The 16,206-nt window shown below is 42.4% G+C and overlaps 1 protein-coding gene across 3 annotated transcripts in view; it reads right to left on the bottom strand.

Annotated features, from left to right (window-relative positions):
* VAV1 (vav guanine nucleotide exchange factor 1) overlaps positions 1-16,206 on the bottom strand; it is a 100,259-nt gene that overhangs the window by 27,311 nt on the left and 56,742 nt on the right. For all 3 annotated transcript variants that reach the window (XM_040424627.1, XM_040424626.1, XM_040424625.1), the window contains exons 8-11: positions 11,705-11,808; positions 9,298-9,397; positions 4,408-4,503; positions 4,258-4,326 (exon numbers count right to left, since the gene is read on the bottom strand). In XM_040424627.1, the coding sequence (XP_040280561.1) occupies positions 4,258-4,326; positions 4,408-4,503; positions 9,298-9,397; positions 11,705-11,808 (369 nt within the window). The remainder of the gene's footprint in view (positions 1-4,257; positions 4,327-4,407; positions 4,504-9,297; positions 9,398-11,704; positions 11,809-16,206) is intronic.

The raw sequence follows: 16,206 nt of genomic DNA, 5'->3' as shown, positions 1-16,206 counted from the left end.
CTGGATACGATATATAACCCCTCTGGATTTACAGTTAATAAAGTGTGGGATGGAATATTTTTTGCCTGTCACGTGGCTTACAAAGGATTTTGTGGTCTGTATGCGTTTACATGCAATACAATTACCACATTTGTGGCAACCCACAATGTTTGACCGCAACCAGGTGGACTTTGTGCGATTCGGTGCAAAGTGGCTGTGAACCAGTTTATCACGTAGATTAGGCCCCCTTCTATAAGTAATCTGAGGCTGGTCTCCCAGCACATCCTGCAAATCCGGGTCCATTTTAAGGACCTCCCAGTGACGTTGTATGATGCGCTTAACTTGTTTAGACCCTCTATCGAAGTTGGTGATAATCCTCATTACTTTTGGTTGGGGAGTTGGGGATTGATTGGGAGTTAGTAGGGAAGATCTTGGTCGGGACAGGGCGGTCTGATATGCAGACCTTAAGACATGGTCAGGGTATCCCCTTGACAGGAATCTCCTCCTCAGATCAGCTGCTTGATTGATAAAATCACGCTTGTCCGAGCAGTTACGTCTGAGTCGTAGGTATTGGCCCCTAGGAATTCCACTCCTGAGTGGGAGCGGATGATTACTCTCCCATCTCAGGAGGGAATTCGTGGCGCTAGCCTTCCTATAAATGGAGGTATCGAGTTCACCCCTGTTGTTCTTGGAGATTTTTATGTCCAAAAAAGGTAGACTCGTAGGGTGCGATTCACAAGTGAAGTGCATTCCTATTTGGTTCTGATTGAGATGCTGGACAAAGGCCTCAAAACCTACTTGATCTCCATTCCAGAGGATGAAAATGTCGTCGATGTATCGCGCCCACAAGCCAATTTCGAAAGTGTCCAACGCTTCATCCTCACTAAAAACCATAGTCTCCTCCCACCAGCCCAGGAATAGATTTGCATACGACGGGGCACAAGGGCTCCCCATCGCCGTACCCCTGAGCTGGTGGTAGGTCTTGCCATCAAAGGAGAAAAAGTTTTGTGTGAGGGTGAATTCCAGAATGCACATGACAAATTGGCTGTGGGCGCGATACTGACACCCCCGTGATCGAAGGAAGTGCTCCACAGCAAGAAGGCCCAGACGATGTGGTATAGATGAATATAATGCCTCCACATCGATGCTGGACAAGAGACATGTCTCCTCCAATGTCAGACCCTCCAGACGTTTGAGAAGATCAGTGGTGTCTCTGACATGGGAGGGGAGAGCCGTCACAAAGGGTGCCAATACCTGATCAATGTAAATCCCCAAATTCTGATTGAGGTTATCCACCCCAGAAACTATCGGTCTCCCCTTAAGGGGGCTGACCCCCTTATGGACCTTGGGGAGGCTGTAGAAAGTGGATTTGCGGGGATATGCTGGGAAAAGGAAAGCATATTCGTCAGCTGTAATGATGCGAGAGGCCTTAGCCTCTTCCAAAATAATTTTCCATTCCCGCCTGTAACCCTCAGTGGGGTCTCTATCCAAAATTTCATACGTCTCTGTATCGGCTAAGATATTCCTACACATATTCTTATATTGCCCCGAGTCCATGACCACAATGTTACCCCCCTTGTCGGCGGGTTTAATGACAATATGGGGGCCATCTGCTAGTGTAGAGATGGCAGTGGTCACAGACTCGGCGCAATTAGAATAATGTGTAGACACTCTCAGGTCCTCCAGATCCCTGGTGACCATGCTTAGAAAAACGTCGATACAGGATAATTCATTCGCAGTAGGTGGCATTTTGGTACTTTTTAATTTTAAATTGGTGAATGGGCCTTTGCCCAAAGCCAGACCCTCTTCAGTATTCAGGGAACATAGAAGGTGTACGTCGCCCAGTAGATCAGTGGGAATCCCTAACTCGAGGCACTGGCGCCGATCCATATGACTAAAGTGCTTATGCCACCTTAATTTGCGAATGAATAAATTAATATCCTTGACGGATGAAAATCTGTCGAACTTGGGGGTGGGTACAAAGGATAAACCTAGTTCCAGGTTCTTAGTCTCATCCACGCTCAAAATACGCGAGGAGAGATTAATGACTTGTGGGCCTAGAACTAGATGGGAGGTTTTTGTGTGCGACTGCGCAACGGGTAGTCCTGCGTTTGATTGAACTGGCCTAAAAAACGATTGTCCTGTCCCCTATAGGCACCCCGACCTTTACCCTTTCTATAATTGCCCCTATTAGTGTGTTTATTAAACTTTTGGGACCGTATCTTTATCAGAGTCAGACAGCTCAGTTTCAGTAGAAGATCTCTCTGAATTACTTGGTATTACCTCTCTTCTTGTATTACCAAGAGATGAGTAGATGCGATTTTCTTTAAAATCAGAGAGATCTCTAATGAACTGCCGGTGTTTTCTCTCTTTGAGATGATATTGATATTTTTCCAAGGTGAGTTGGAGCTGTTTCTCCTTGTTCTGAAACTCTGCTTCCTGCGAAAAAGTCTGCACTACCTCTGTATATTCTGTCAATTTCTGACTCAGAGCGGCTAGGGTATTTCTCTCCTCCTCCAACAGCAGCTTCATAAGCCTGAAGGAACTATTCGTGGCTTCGTGCTCCCACTTAGTAAGGAAACCCGGGTGTCGTGCACGTGCCGCTGGGAGGAGAGAAATACGTAGCCCCCTGGGGACAATACTATTTTTAATGTAATTATCCAGACTTTGCTCTATTTAAAACCCCACAAAGGTATGTATCAGTGTGGCTGGTAAACGTCAAGGAACCCCAGAACTAGTGGGACTTTACCTTAAGTGAGGATCACCATATCCCCACACACCAACGTGCAGAGGAATATCTATCACTCTGCAGCACGGCACTTCAACACCAGGAGTGTCTGCCCACCGGCTCTTAATCCTGCTGATAGAGTATTTTTAGCATCTCTAACCGTGGGGCTCATTCTCCTGTTTGCACCCACGGTTGTGTATGTTAAAGTATAGCACTTCAACACCAGGGGTGCCTGCTCACCGGCTCTTATTCCAGCTGATAGAGCCTTTCTGCATTTTTGACTGCAGGGTCCATTTCTTTTGTACCCACGGTCATATATGCTATATGCTGTTTCCCTTTTTGTACCAACTTCCCCTGAGGAGTCGACACGACAGAAACGTGCCACGTCGGGAGGTCTGAAGAATACGCATCTTTTTAAACAGTGCTAGTAATCAGGTCCATAACTAGGGACAGGTATCCAGACGGGGTCGCCCTTTTCAGGGCGAGTGCTCTGTGTAGACAGGCAGTATGGGAGCAGTCCCCTTCCTACCAAGTATATAGGGTGATACAGGGCACAGCACCAAGACTCCCTCTGACTACACAAGACTCCATCTGGTCCAGGCATCACCAAAAGCCTTAACTGATCCTAGCCATCTGGTTGGTCGGGTAAGACTGCTTGCGTCTTCACAGGCGCAGCAGGTCTAATTTCCTTTCCTTGCTTTACCAGCAGTGGGGTACCTATACACGGACCCCGTTACATGTTTGTATGTGTGTTATGTTGATGCATCCTCTGGTGTATATTTTATTGCATACCGTATGAAAGTTAAATTTTAATAAGGATATTTCCCCACACCTCCTGTGGTGGGCCCCTTTACATATTGTATCTTGAAATATCAGTGAGGCTTGTACATCTATCAGCTTCATTCAGCTTCTCACAATGGGATGAAATGTGATTAAAGTCTAATTATTAAGGGATTAAGGAACATTCTCACTTCAGTACATAACATTTTCAGGTAAAGTGCTATACACTTTCCTGGTGAGTCATATAGGAAGTGGTAGTTCGATACAGCATACCCAGGGTTGAGTGCTGTGTATACAGAGAGAAAGCAGAAGCAGCGTCATAAGATCACTTTGCCGCCACTAACTCTACAGGACATTTCTGTACATCCCTGCAGAGTAGTTAATTATGTTATAGTAACAATAATTGGGACTGATGAGTACCCTTCTGTGGGTATAGAAATCAAATGACTATGAAGTCCATATGCCCCATTCTGGTTCATTGGAAGTTTTTTTTTTCCTCTTAGGCAACCCCTTTAATGCCCAAGAGTCCCAACATGAAAAATGTTGCAAAGCTTGTCCTGGCTGAGGAGAAGCTGGCCTTAGTAGGAAGCCTAGGTGTGATTGGTAAATAAAGGGATCCTGTCATTACCGCTCCCCATTTCACAAATAAAATGGGACTGGTTTCTTTTCCCTACTTTTTATGCTTTATTTCATAAGTAAGGTTTAGCCATGTGATAAGCTCCTCAAAACTTTATAGACGGTATGAGTAGTTAATGCCCTCACACACTCACCCTCATTGCATCCAGAGCTAGCTTCAGATTATCTTTTTCTGTTGGCTCCATAGTGTGTTTTACCAGCTCCTTAACAGATGTAAAAGAAGGGTAAGAAGAGTCAAGTATGAATAAATGTGACAAATTAGCATCTTTGTCAGATACAATTACCTGTAGCAATAGATGATATTTCAAAACTCGTTGCATCGGCACCATCAGTAGATCACGCAGGGAGAAGCGACCATTATTAGCTCTCTGAGAACATTCCTGCAAAGCAGAGTTATTATCATCAATAATTGGGTTCTATGACAAACACTGTCTCATTACTGAAGTCACCTATGCCATTCACACTGAAAGCAAATTATATTCATTATGATGTTCTAGTCAAAGTGTCAAGATGTTACATATTTTTACTTTTTGTTTTGCGCAAAAATGAAAATGAAATAGTTTTTGTGTTCTGTAATTTCTCTGTTTGCCACAAACTATTGTTCTAAAGTAGGCCATAAGAAATTGTGTGTAACACGTATAGTACAACGTACTAATTCTACCACACATCATATACTACAGTGGTAAATTTGGAGCATCTTCTGCCTGCCTGGTCTAGTTATACGCTGTATAAACTTCCCCAAATGCTATCATTTTTCTTCCCATGGGAAGATATTTGTGTGTCTCTTTAAATATAGAAACATTTTATATCCCCCCACCTTATAGGCATGAGGTGTTGTTAAATGAGTTTTTACAGGATAAATATAACTGTCCATTACTGTTGCTGGGAGATTTTAACTGTACAATGGGTGAGGATTTGGATAGATTACTGATAAAAGATAAGGTAAAAAAAAAAAAACAGGGACTACATCGCTAAAGAAGTTGACCCAAGAGTTTGGTTGGTGGGATATATGGAGGACTCATTAATCCGCTACTAAGACAGTTCTCTTGCTATAGTAAAACTCATGATTCTCTTTCTAGGATCTATTTGGTATTTGGCAATCAGACGACTCTCCAGAGTAAGGTGGTAGTCTCGTATGAGCCAAGGTGCATCTCAGACCACTCCCCAATCTTAATCAGGTAGGATCTACGAAAGAAAGTGAGAAAACTGCTCGTAAACTCTATTCGGTTAATCCTACTTGGCTTAACTTAATGGGGCAAGAGGAGTATTTTGAAAGAGAGCTAACCTTTTTTTCCCGAAATAAATAGAGATTCAGCTGGAGTGAATATGGTCTGGGAGGCAGCCAAGGCCTATGTGAGAGGGCTGCTAAATAAAAGATTATAGAGCTGAAAAAAGGTTTTAAGATAAAAGAGCATGAGTTAAAGATAGAAATGGAAAAGAAAGAGTTAAAGATGATTAATAAAAAAAAAACTGAGGAAGCTTGGCTTTTGGCGTCTAATAATTACGATAATTATCTGAGGGAAAAAGCATATAATATGGATTTATTTGTTAGATCTAGAAGACATTGGGAAGGGGGTAGACCAGGTAATTTTTTGTCTAGAATGATCAGTAAGACAAAACGTTGGTAAACATCGCTTCAATAAGAGATGAGAGGGGTATAATACATAACGATCCAGAAAAGATCATGGGGGTGTTTAGGGAATATTATAAAGACCTATACTCAACACAGATTCAAATAGATTATAGTAAACTGATGTTTTTTTTTTATAATATTAATATTCCTAAACTTAGTGCTGCCCAACAAGAAGATTTCGAACGACCCATTACACTCAATGAGGTGCTATCAGCACTAACTGAAGCTCCTCTTGGTAAAGCAGTGGGCCCAGATGGATTACCGGTCAAACTATTTAAGAGAGATAGAGAGTTTTGGGTGAACAGATTAATGGAGGTTTTTGTACATTCAAAACAAGTGGAGCGTTTACCTACTTTAATTGGGGAAGCAATGATTATTTTAATTCCTAAGGAAGGAAAGGATAATCTAGACCTGGGATCATATCGCCCAATATCCTTGATGAATAATGATTGTAAAATTCTGGCCCGGGTTTTGGAGAAGAGACTAAAGTGGTAATTACAAGTTTAGTGCATCCAGATCAAAATGGATTTATTCTTGGTAGATCTATATCTCTAAACCTTCTTAGGGTCTTCGCCAATATTCAATGGTTCGGGAATGATACTGGCCGTTGTTCTATCCTGTCACTAGATGCGACAAAAGCTTTTGACAGCGTGGAATGTTTTTGTTTTTTTGTGGGAAACCCTGGGCCAATTTGGTATTGGTCCTGAATTCATAAGTTGAAGATCATTTACTGGGACCCGAGAGCACGGATACTTATTAGTAGAGGTATGTGACAGGGGTGTCCTCTCTCTCCTTTACTCTTCGCCCTAGTGGTTGAACCTTTAGCAATTAAGGTCAGACAGGATTTATGCTTTCAGGGGTTTGGGGTCAGGGGGAGAGAGGATAAGATATCCCTTTATGCAGATAATTTTCTTTTCTTTTTAGGTGACACTAATAGGGCTTTGAACTACACTGAACAACACTTTCGGTTTTGCTCCCATTTTGCATGAGCTGAACTCAAAGATCTGAAACGTTTTCTACATACACAAAAGACCCATTACTCTCAAATATTGTTCACAAATCTGTCTAAATCTGTGTTAGTGAGCACTACTCCTTTGCCGAGATAATCCATCCCACCTCACAGGTGTGGCATATCAAGGTGCTGATTAGACAGCATGAATATTGCACAGGTGTGCCGTGATCCAATCACAGTGGAGAGCGTCACAGCCAGGGAGAAAAAAAAGCTCACCTTCTCCCTGGCTGTGACGCTCTCCGATGTGATTGGATCGCGGTACAGCCAGGGAGAAGGAGACCCATTGAGAATCCCTAGCATGTCCACCTCCCTGTCCTGATGCTCGGGATTAACATACTGAGCGGGAAAATGCAGGGGGGCACCACAGAGGGGCGTACGAGAGATATTTGAAAAAAAAAAAACAGGCAGGGTGGCAGCATCAGAGGGGGGGGGGGGGGGGGTACCCCGCAAGGAAAGGTCCTCTTTAAGCAGAGCTTTGCGAAAGGGCATAGGGTCCCCTCAGCCCGACACATCGAACATAATTTGCACATAAATAGCTGCACAGATTTAGGTTACAGGCACACCAACAGCACAAACGATCTTTCTCCCACAAAATTCTACCAAATATGCCTCAGTGCCTCCAAGATGTCATGTATGCATCCACCAGGACCATTAGTGGGTTTTGTACAAAGCTGCATGTATCCATAGCAAGACCTCCAGTAGTGTGCTATACAGAAATGTTAATTCCTATCATCAGAAAGAATGCATGAACTCATATTAGAATTAATAGAGGTAAATTTATGGGTAGGAAACATAAATGCATGTTGTGTAACTAGCTGTGATATGATGAGTGGTACTTTGATAGTAAAGCAGAGACTGAATACTGCACCCCTTTGGGGAATGTGTGCTGGTGGCTGCCCTCTTGGCTAAGCACTGCCTCACTAGTCTCAGGAGCCTGAACAGCCTAACAGACTTACCTCAAATAGGGGCAAGGGAGCTACTTAGAAAATAAAGTCCACTGAGGACTCAAGGGAGTGGTGCCAATTAATGGAAGTATGTAGATTTCACTGTTTAGACAGGTGACAGGTCTTCTTCATATATATTTCATTCTTTTAGTATTATAACAATGCCTCTACTATGTATAAGGCTGATGTATGAATATGGTTTCTCGGACATCCGTTGATAAACACATTGATATACAGAACGAAGCATGATAACACACAACATATTTTGCATATTAGTCACCATGTAACTTCTCACTTTGCATAGATTTAAAACACATTTTAGCATTATAACTGAAGTAGTGTGCCAAAGCCCAAATTAATAGAAGTGAATTATAGACATGGAAGAATTTGGTGTAGAACTGTTGAATTTTCTTGTTTTAAGGGGTTTTTCAGAGTTTTCAAATTGACGGCGTATCCTTAGGTCATTAATATGAGATCAGCTGGGGTCCAACTCCCGGCACCACCGCCAGTCTAGATGTTCAAAGAAGCTGGGGCTCTCCGTGAGTGCTTAGGCCTCCTCCATGACCTAGACATAGCTCAGTCCCATTCAAGTGAATGAAGCTCAGCTGCGATATCAAGCACGGCCACAATTAAATGGAGGGCATTCACAGGAGCACCACAGCCTCCTCAAACAGCTGATTGGAGGGGGCACTGAGAGTCCGACCCCTACCAATCTCATATTTATGACCTACCACCCTGAAGATAAGCCATGAATATGAAAATCCCTGAGTACCCTTATAAAGTGAAGTAATAAGTTGTCTAGATCAGTGTTTCTCAACCTACTGTAGCAAATACCTCATACATACAAGAAGCTAACACCTAGTACCCCCAAGTAAGCCATCAGTTACAAAGGTTGTTTCAAATAATTTTAAAAAATTCAGAAATTAGAACTCCAGTGGACCCCATTCTTAGTTCTGACAGGGGATGGAATAGTTGCTTGACTGATCTGGGACTGCATTGTGGTTTCTGTCTAGAAGAAGGGACTAAAAGTTGCATGCTTAGTGCATTTTTTAAAAAATTTCATGTATGCCACGCCCATTTATATAGGCTCCAGACACGCCTCAAATGATGCCAATACATGGCTTACCTCACGAAGACCCCAGCAAGTCAGTAAGAGCCTCCTTTTTACAGACTCCAGCTTTGTATACAGACTCCAAGCCAGAACCCCCATATATACAGGCCCACTAAAAATTACAGACCACAGCCTAAAAACTCTTGTATATAGATTCCCTGATATATCCAGACCCCTAAAAGTACAGATCCTTCGTTAGATCCTGTCTCTGTTTATAGTCTTAACAGTAAGGAGGATCATGATGGTGGTGGTAGTGGTGGTGATGGCATCAGCAGGCCAGGCGCACTTGCCAGGCTTAGTTAACTTGATTGCCAGCTTGTACGTCAGTGCCCTAGCAACCAGCAATGGAACACTGCTGGACTATAGGCGATTCATATTTATTTATTTATTTTTACTCCTAGCATAACCTATAGGATTATAGGTACATGGTCTAAAAAAACTGTATTTTATATCAATAAACAGTAACTCACATACCTCTAATTTCATTCTGAATCCCTCATGTTCCTGCGAAATTTGTTCCAGTCTTTTAGTGGCAGATTCCACATGACTGCAGTACGTACCATAGATAAGAAGCCTGGTTGAAAACACAGAATTATGAAGATGCCAAATGTCGTGTCATTTTTACGTCTCTGTAACATAACTCTAAAAGGAGAATCGGGGAAGGGGTGTTTTCCCTATAGACACATTGTTGGCAAAACACTTTAAAAATGCAAAAAAATGCTGCGTTAAAAAAAAAAGCAGGAAAGAAAAAAAAAATATGCTGCCTAACGAACAAAAACTAGAGGAGGAAATATACAGTCGTGTTTCAGATTTCCCATAGACCTTCAGCTAACATCTGGAGATGGTGTTGTTGCAGCAAAAAATGCAGGTGCCAAAAATGTCACTAAAAACGCAAACATGCAAGAAAATGACACTAAATGACACTATAAACTACATGTAAAAGCAACATAAGTTGAATCAACCTGCCTGGAAGTAGTAGATAGTGGCTAATTAATAATACAAATTGTAGTATATTTGTGCATCGAGTTATTTCACTTTGGCTTGTATATCAATTTTATTGTCTTTTGAAAATTACTGTCCAGAATATTAGACATTTATATTCAACTATGCTATGGTATGAAATATAAAAAAAAAATAAAAAGAAAGAAATGAAGAACTTATGTCATATTGACGTTAACTGATTATTGGTGTGTGGTTTATAGAATATACAGTTGTTTTCAAAATTATTCAACCCCCACTGAAATTGAGTGTTTTGGCCAGTTTGACATTGATTTTGATCATTTCAGTCATCTTGATTACAATTAAATCAAAGAGGCACTTGTAAGTCAGACAAATATAACATAACATTTATAATGAAATAACCACAAATGTCTTTTCTGTGCTCACATCATTATCAGTTTTATTCAACCCCCAATTGACATTCAATCTTAGTACTTAGTACAACATCCTTTTCCAGTTATAACAGCTTTTAAACGTGAAGCATATCTTGACACAAGTGTCTTGCAGCGATCTACGGGTATCTTCGCCCATTCTTCATGGGCAAAAGCCTCCAGTTCAGTCACATTCTTAGGCTTGCGCGCTGCAACTGCTTTCTTTAAGTCCCACCAGAGGTTCTCAATCGGATTTAAGTCTGGTGACTGCGATGGCCACTTCAAAATGTTCCAGCCTTTAATCTGCAACCATGCTCTAGTGGACTTGGAGGTATGCTTGGGATCATTGTCCTGTTGAAAGGTCCAACGTCTCCCAAGCCTCAGGTTTGTGATCGACTGCGTCACATTTTCATCCAATATCTCCTGGTACTGAAGAGAATTCATGGTACCTTGCACACGCTGAAGCTTCCCTGTACCTGTAGAAGCAAAACAGCCCCAAAGCATGATTGACCCCCCACCATGCTTCACAGTAGGCAAGGTGTTCTTTTCTTCATAGGCCTTGTTCTTCCCCCTCCAAACATAGCGTTGATCCATGGGCCCAAACAGTTCTAATTTTGTTTCATCAGTCCACAGAACACTATCCCAAAACTTTTGTGGTTTGTCCACATGACTTTTGGCATACTGCAGTCGACTCTTCTTATTCTTTGGAGACAGCAAGGGGGTGCTCCTGGGAGTTCTGGCATGGAGGCCTTCATTACGCAGTGTGCGCCTTATTGTCTGAGCTGAAACTTCAGTACCCACATCTGACAAATCTTTTTTCAGTTCCTCAGCAGTCACACGGGGACTTTTCTCCACTTTGCGCTTCAGGTAGCGCACAGCAGTCGAAGTCAGCATCTTCTTTCTGCCACGACCAGGTAGCGTTTCAACAGTGCCCTTTGCCTTGAATTTGCAAATGATGCTTCCTATGGTGTCTCTTGGTATGTTTAACATCTTTGCAATCTTCTTATAGCCATTGCCCTTCCTGTGAAGAGAAATCACCTCTTCTCTTGTCTTCCTGGACCATTCTCTTGACTTCACCATGTTTGTAAACACACCAGTAAATGTCTAGAAGGAGCTGAGTATCACAGTCCTTTTAAATCTGCCTAATTGGTGCTTATTATGCTTGATTGCTGCTCCTTGACATCCACAGGTGTTTTCAATACCTGATCGAAAACACTTGAATGAACCTCTGTTCTTAAGAGTGGTAGTCTTTAAGGGGTTGAATAATTGTGTCAATGAAGAAATCACAAAAAAAAACATTTAATACTGTATTACAAAAACAATTGATGTCATTTTAGTTGCATTTGGTTCTTTAAAAAGTCCTTGTAAGATTTCATTCTGAACACAATTACAAATGTACACTAAATTCCCTAAAAACCCTTTACAGCATTGGGGGTTGAATAATTTGGAACACAACTGTATTATTCTCTTAACCAGAATGCGCTCTTTCTATGAATATATCTTGATCATACTTCTCCTTGTACTGAAGAAACACTTGATACAAGTTCTGGCAGGTCTTTAGTGAGGTGCAATTCTTTGTATCTAGTAAAAAGTTTTGATGGAGTTTCCTCAGATCCTGCAATAAAGGGAACATAGACCTAAGCAATAATATATTGAGGTCTGCCTAATAGCAAATCTGTCAGCTCCAAAACACCCCCAAGCTTGAGTAAGAGGTGTATAGTTTAAGTCCCCATTCACACGTCCGTAATTCTGTTCCGCATTTTGCGGAACGGAATTGCGGACCAATTCATTTCTATGGGGACGCACAATGTGCTGCCCGGATCCGGAATTGCGCACATTGCCGGTGTCCATGTTTTGCAGATCCGTGGATCTGCAAAACACTTATGGACGTGTGAATGGACTCTAAGTGATGCTGAGTCTGATCATGTAATTTGTATCTTCATACTCACTTGCATTCCAACATTATGCTCCCACAAACCAGCAGTAAAATGTATTGTGCGGACTTCAGAGCACGTGTACATAATGATGAGGACGCAAAGAGGAGTCTTCCCAATGCAATTTACTGCCGGTTAGTTGGAGCACAACGTGACTTAAAATATACCTTTAATGTCAAAGTAATGGGTATTGGTACTAACAGTACCTATTAACTAACAATGAAAAGGAGGATGATCAGGGGACCACAGGGGATACTATCCCTGTAATGCCCTAGTCCAGTGGTCAGCAACCTGTGGCTCTAGAGCCACATGTGGCTCTTTAGCCCCCTGATATTGGCTCTTCCAGGTGCGGGCTCACATGTACAGTGCGATAGCATTTTCGTTGCCCGTAGCAAAAATAGGCAGGAGGGTGAAGACCAGGAAGCGGTGAGGGCTCTGTACTCACCGCTTCCTGGTCCTCGGTTGTAGGCTGTGCAGGGCTGCGCACAGTGTGAGGCGCTCTGTGACGTCACGCTGTGCACGCCAGTTCACAGCACAGCCGACAGCAGGAGGAACACAGAGCGCGGGTGGTGAGGAGCAGCGGCATCCAGGAGCCGGAGAGGTAAGTGCTTTTTTATTTTATGAAACTTGGGGCTGATCTGAGGCAATGGGGTGATGAGAATCATAATGGGGGATATGAGAGGCATCATGGATGATGAGAGGCATCATGGATGATAATGGGGATGATGAGAGGCATCATGAATGATAATGGGGATGATGAGAGGCATGGGGCTCTTATCTGAGGTCTGATTGAGGGGGTCATTTACTTTGGGGTCTGAGCTGACGTCTGATCTCAGGGAGGTCTTATTAACATTGGGGTTCTGATTAGTGGTCTGACCTGAGGTGTAATGAAAAATATTTTTTTCCATATTGTCCTCCCCTAAAACCTACGTGCGTCTTATAGGGTGAAACATTGTGGAGTGAAAGAAGATGTAGTGTCGAGGATTGCGAAAGGTATGTTCAGATGGTTAGGAATACCCTTATGAAGTAAATAACAATGTACCTTCCTATATATTTGAAGTTTAAAAAATTTGGCTCTCAAAAAAAATAAAATCGCTGTTTTGTCGATATTTGGCTCATTTTACTAATAAGTTTGCCCACCACTGCCCTAGTCTATACTCAGCCCAGGGTTGCCCCCTAGTGGTGGAGGTTCCCTGTCCCGTGCCTAATCCTAGAGTATCCCTGTTAAAAACCCTACAGATAGGGGATGTAACATATGAAATTAGATAAATAAAGAGATATTTAAAAAAATGAAAATATATAGATAGTGTTAGGTGCACCGCAGATAATCAGACACCAACACTTTCGCAAACAGAAACTCCTACGCGTTTCACCTAAAAAAAAGGATCATCAGGGGGTGGAAAGGATAACACAATATTGGTAAAATAGATTTATACTTAGCTCCCCGTCCTGATGAACATTGGGTTATCAATTTCTTGGCAGCATGATATCATTAATGTAGCCAAGATCAATGTCTCCTTTCATCAGGACGGGGAGCTAAGTATAAATCTATTTTACCAATATTGTGTTATCCTTTCCACCCCCTGATGATCGTTTTTTTTAGCTGAAACACGTAGGGGTTTCTGTTTGCGAAAGTGTTGGTGTCTGATTATCTGCGGTGCACCTAACACTATATATTAAATTTTTTTTAAATATCTCTTTATTTATCTAATTTCATATGTTACATCCACAATCTGTAGGGTTTTCAACAGGGATACTCTAGGATTAGGCACGGGGACAGGGAACCTCCACCACTAGGGGGCAACCCTGGGCTGAGGATAGACTAGGGCATTACAGGGATAGTATCCCCTGTGGTCCCCTGATCATCCTCCTTTTCTCTTTTCCCTTGATTATTTATTTTCCCCGTTGCTATATTAAATATATCTTCCCTTAGAGGATTACATCACGCATTGTTAGTTAATAGGTACTGTTTGTACCAATACCCATTACTTTGACATTAAAGGTATATTTTAAGTCACGTTCTTCTTCTGATCTAATTTATAACGTGATTCAGCTGAATCGTTTGAATCTTTTCTGTGTGAAAAATTACATAACAGGACTTGGTGTCACTTACACTATTGTCACCGCCAGCTCTCTGAGAAGGTCTGGCAGACGTTCTTCTGTACCTCTTGCATGATGTTCTTTGTTTTGGTTTCACTTTTTCATCTCCTTTCCTTCTCCCAGCTGTCACCTATTTACACTAATTGCCTCCCTTTATATTCCCTCCCATACTGCCTCACTTTGCGGTTTATACTACTTCCTGGATTGAAGTGCTCACTGCTGGAGGCTTCTGTTACTGCTTGTTCAGATAAGTCCTTTCATGTATTGTGTTTCCTTGCTGGCTTGATTCTAGGTGACCCTGACTCCCTCCGTATTTAGTGCAGGGAGCCGGTGGTTGTGTCCCCTCACTATTATAGGGTTTTCAGGTGTCACACAGTCTAGGTACGAGGGCATGCAATCGTCTACCTCTGAGACCCTTGTATGTGCTTAGCAGTCAAGGTGAGCTCTTAGGGTTTTATAGGGGTCACCTTTATGCTCCTTAGTTAGGGATCAAGCCAGTCGGATGTTTATCCATAACTTCCAGCTATCTGCAACATCATCCGTGACAACTATACACCGTTTACTCTAGTTTGGGAAGGGGGGGGGATCAAAGCTGACAGACTCCCTTTAAACAGCATAACATGTATTAAAGCATGTGTAAATACAGTTCCACTTTTTCAGCTACATTAGGTCAGGTTTCTGCATGCAGTTTTGGAAGCTTGAAACAGGAGTGTATTCAAGAAAAAGGAGAATTAGTATGTGTCCTTTATATTTTCTCTTCTTTTATGATCCCCTCCTGATTTTGGCTTCCAAAGCAGCATGCAGAAACCTGACTGTGTGGTCATACCCTTAGGGCTCATGCATGCACACAAACTTATTTTCTTTCCGTTTCCGTTCCCTTTTTTTTGCGGACCGTATGAGGAACCATTCACTTCAATAGGTCCGCAAAAACAACGGATGGTACTCCGTGTGCATTCCGTTTCCGTATTTCCGTTCCGCAAAAAAGTAGTGCATGTCCTATTATTGTCTGAAAATCACGGTCCGAGGCCCCATTCAAGTCAATGGGTCCGCAAAAAATACGGAACACACACGGAACACATTGGTATGTCATCCATATTATCCCGTATTTTGCGGATCCATACAGTAGAAATGCTATGCCCAGCCCATATTGCTCATGTGTTTGGTGATTAATAAGTTACTGTTTCAGTTTCTGATCTGCAAAAAACTGATCAAATACGTAAACCTTACGGATATGTTTTGTGAAATAACGGAACAGAAGAGGACTTAAATCAGAGAAAAAAAAACCTCAGATACGGAACAACGGATCCGTGAAAAACGAACCGCAAAACAACAAATGTCGTGTGCATGAGCCCTTAAAGGGAACCTGTTTTGTTGATCATGCAATCGGTTACTGAGCAGGATGAGCCGCATATTCATATATAGCTTTATGGGAAAAGATTCAGTATAAGGGCTTGTTCACACGGCCGTTGTGCGGCTGTTCCGTGCATTGGGGACTGCAATTTGCGGCCCCCAATGCACGGGCAACGTCCATGCTTCCGTTCCGCATCTCCGTAATTGCAGACCCATTCAAGTGAATGGGCTTGCATCTGTGATGTGTAGTGCACAGGGGCCGGTGCCCGTGTATTGTGGACCTGCCGTATGCGGGCCGCAATACGGCCACGGAACCACAACGGAACAAGCCCTAACTTGTATTTTATTCATTTAAGTCTCTGTCATTCTGGCTTTGTCCAGCAGGTGGTCTTATAGGTGACTGATAGCTATCTCTGTATGCCTGTTAATGTAGGAAAGACCATCAGTCATTTAGTACCATCACCCACTGGACTCTAAGGCTAGGGCTACACGGCGACATATAGTGTACAACTACGCTGCAACATGTGTCGCACGACATTCATGTAGCACCAATGTCGTGCAACATATTTTATAATGCTAGTCTACGGTGTCGCACTGCGACATGCTGTGACTGCGAATGTTGTCGTGTA

This window comes from Bufo bufo, chromosome 3 (genome assembly GCF_905171765.1).
Source record: "Bufo bufo chromosome 3, aBufBuf1.1, whole genome shotgun sequence".
NCBI lineage: Eukaryota > Metazoa > Chordata > Amphibia > Anura > Bufonidae > Bufo > Bufo bufo.
Note: the sequence above shows the minus strand (reverse complement) of the source record. Positions and strands in the feature narration are given on the sequence as shown.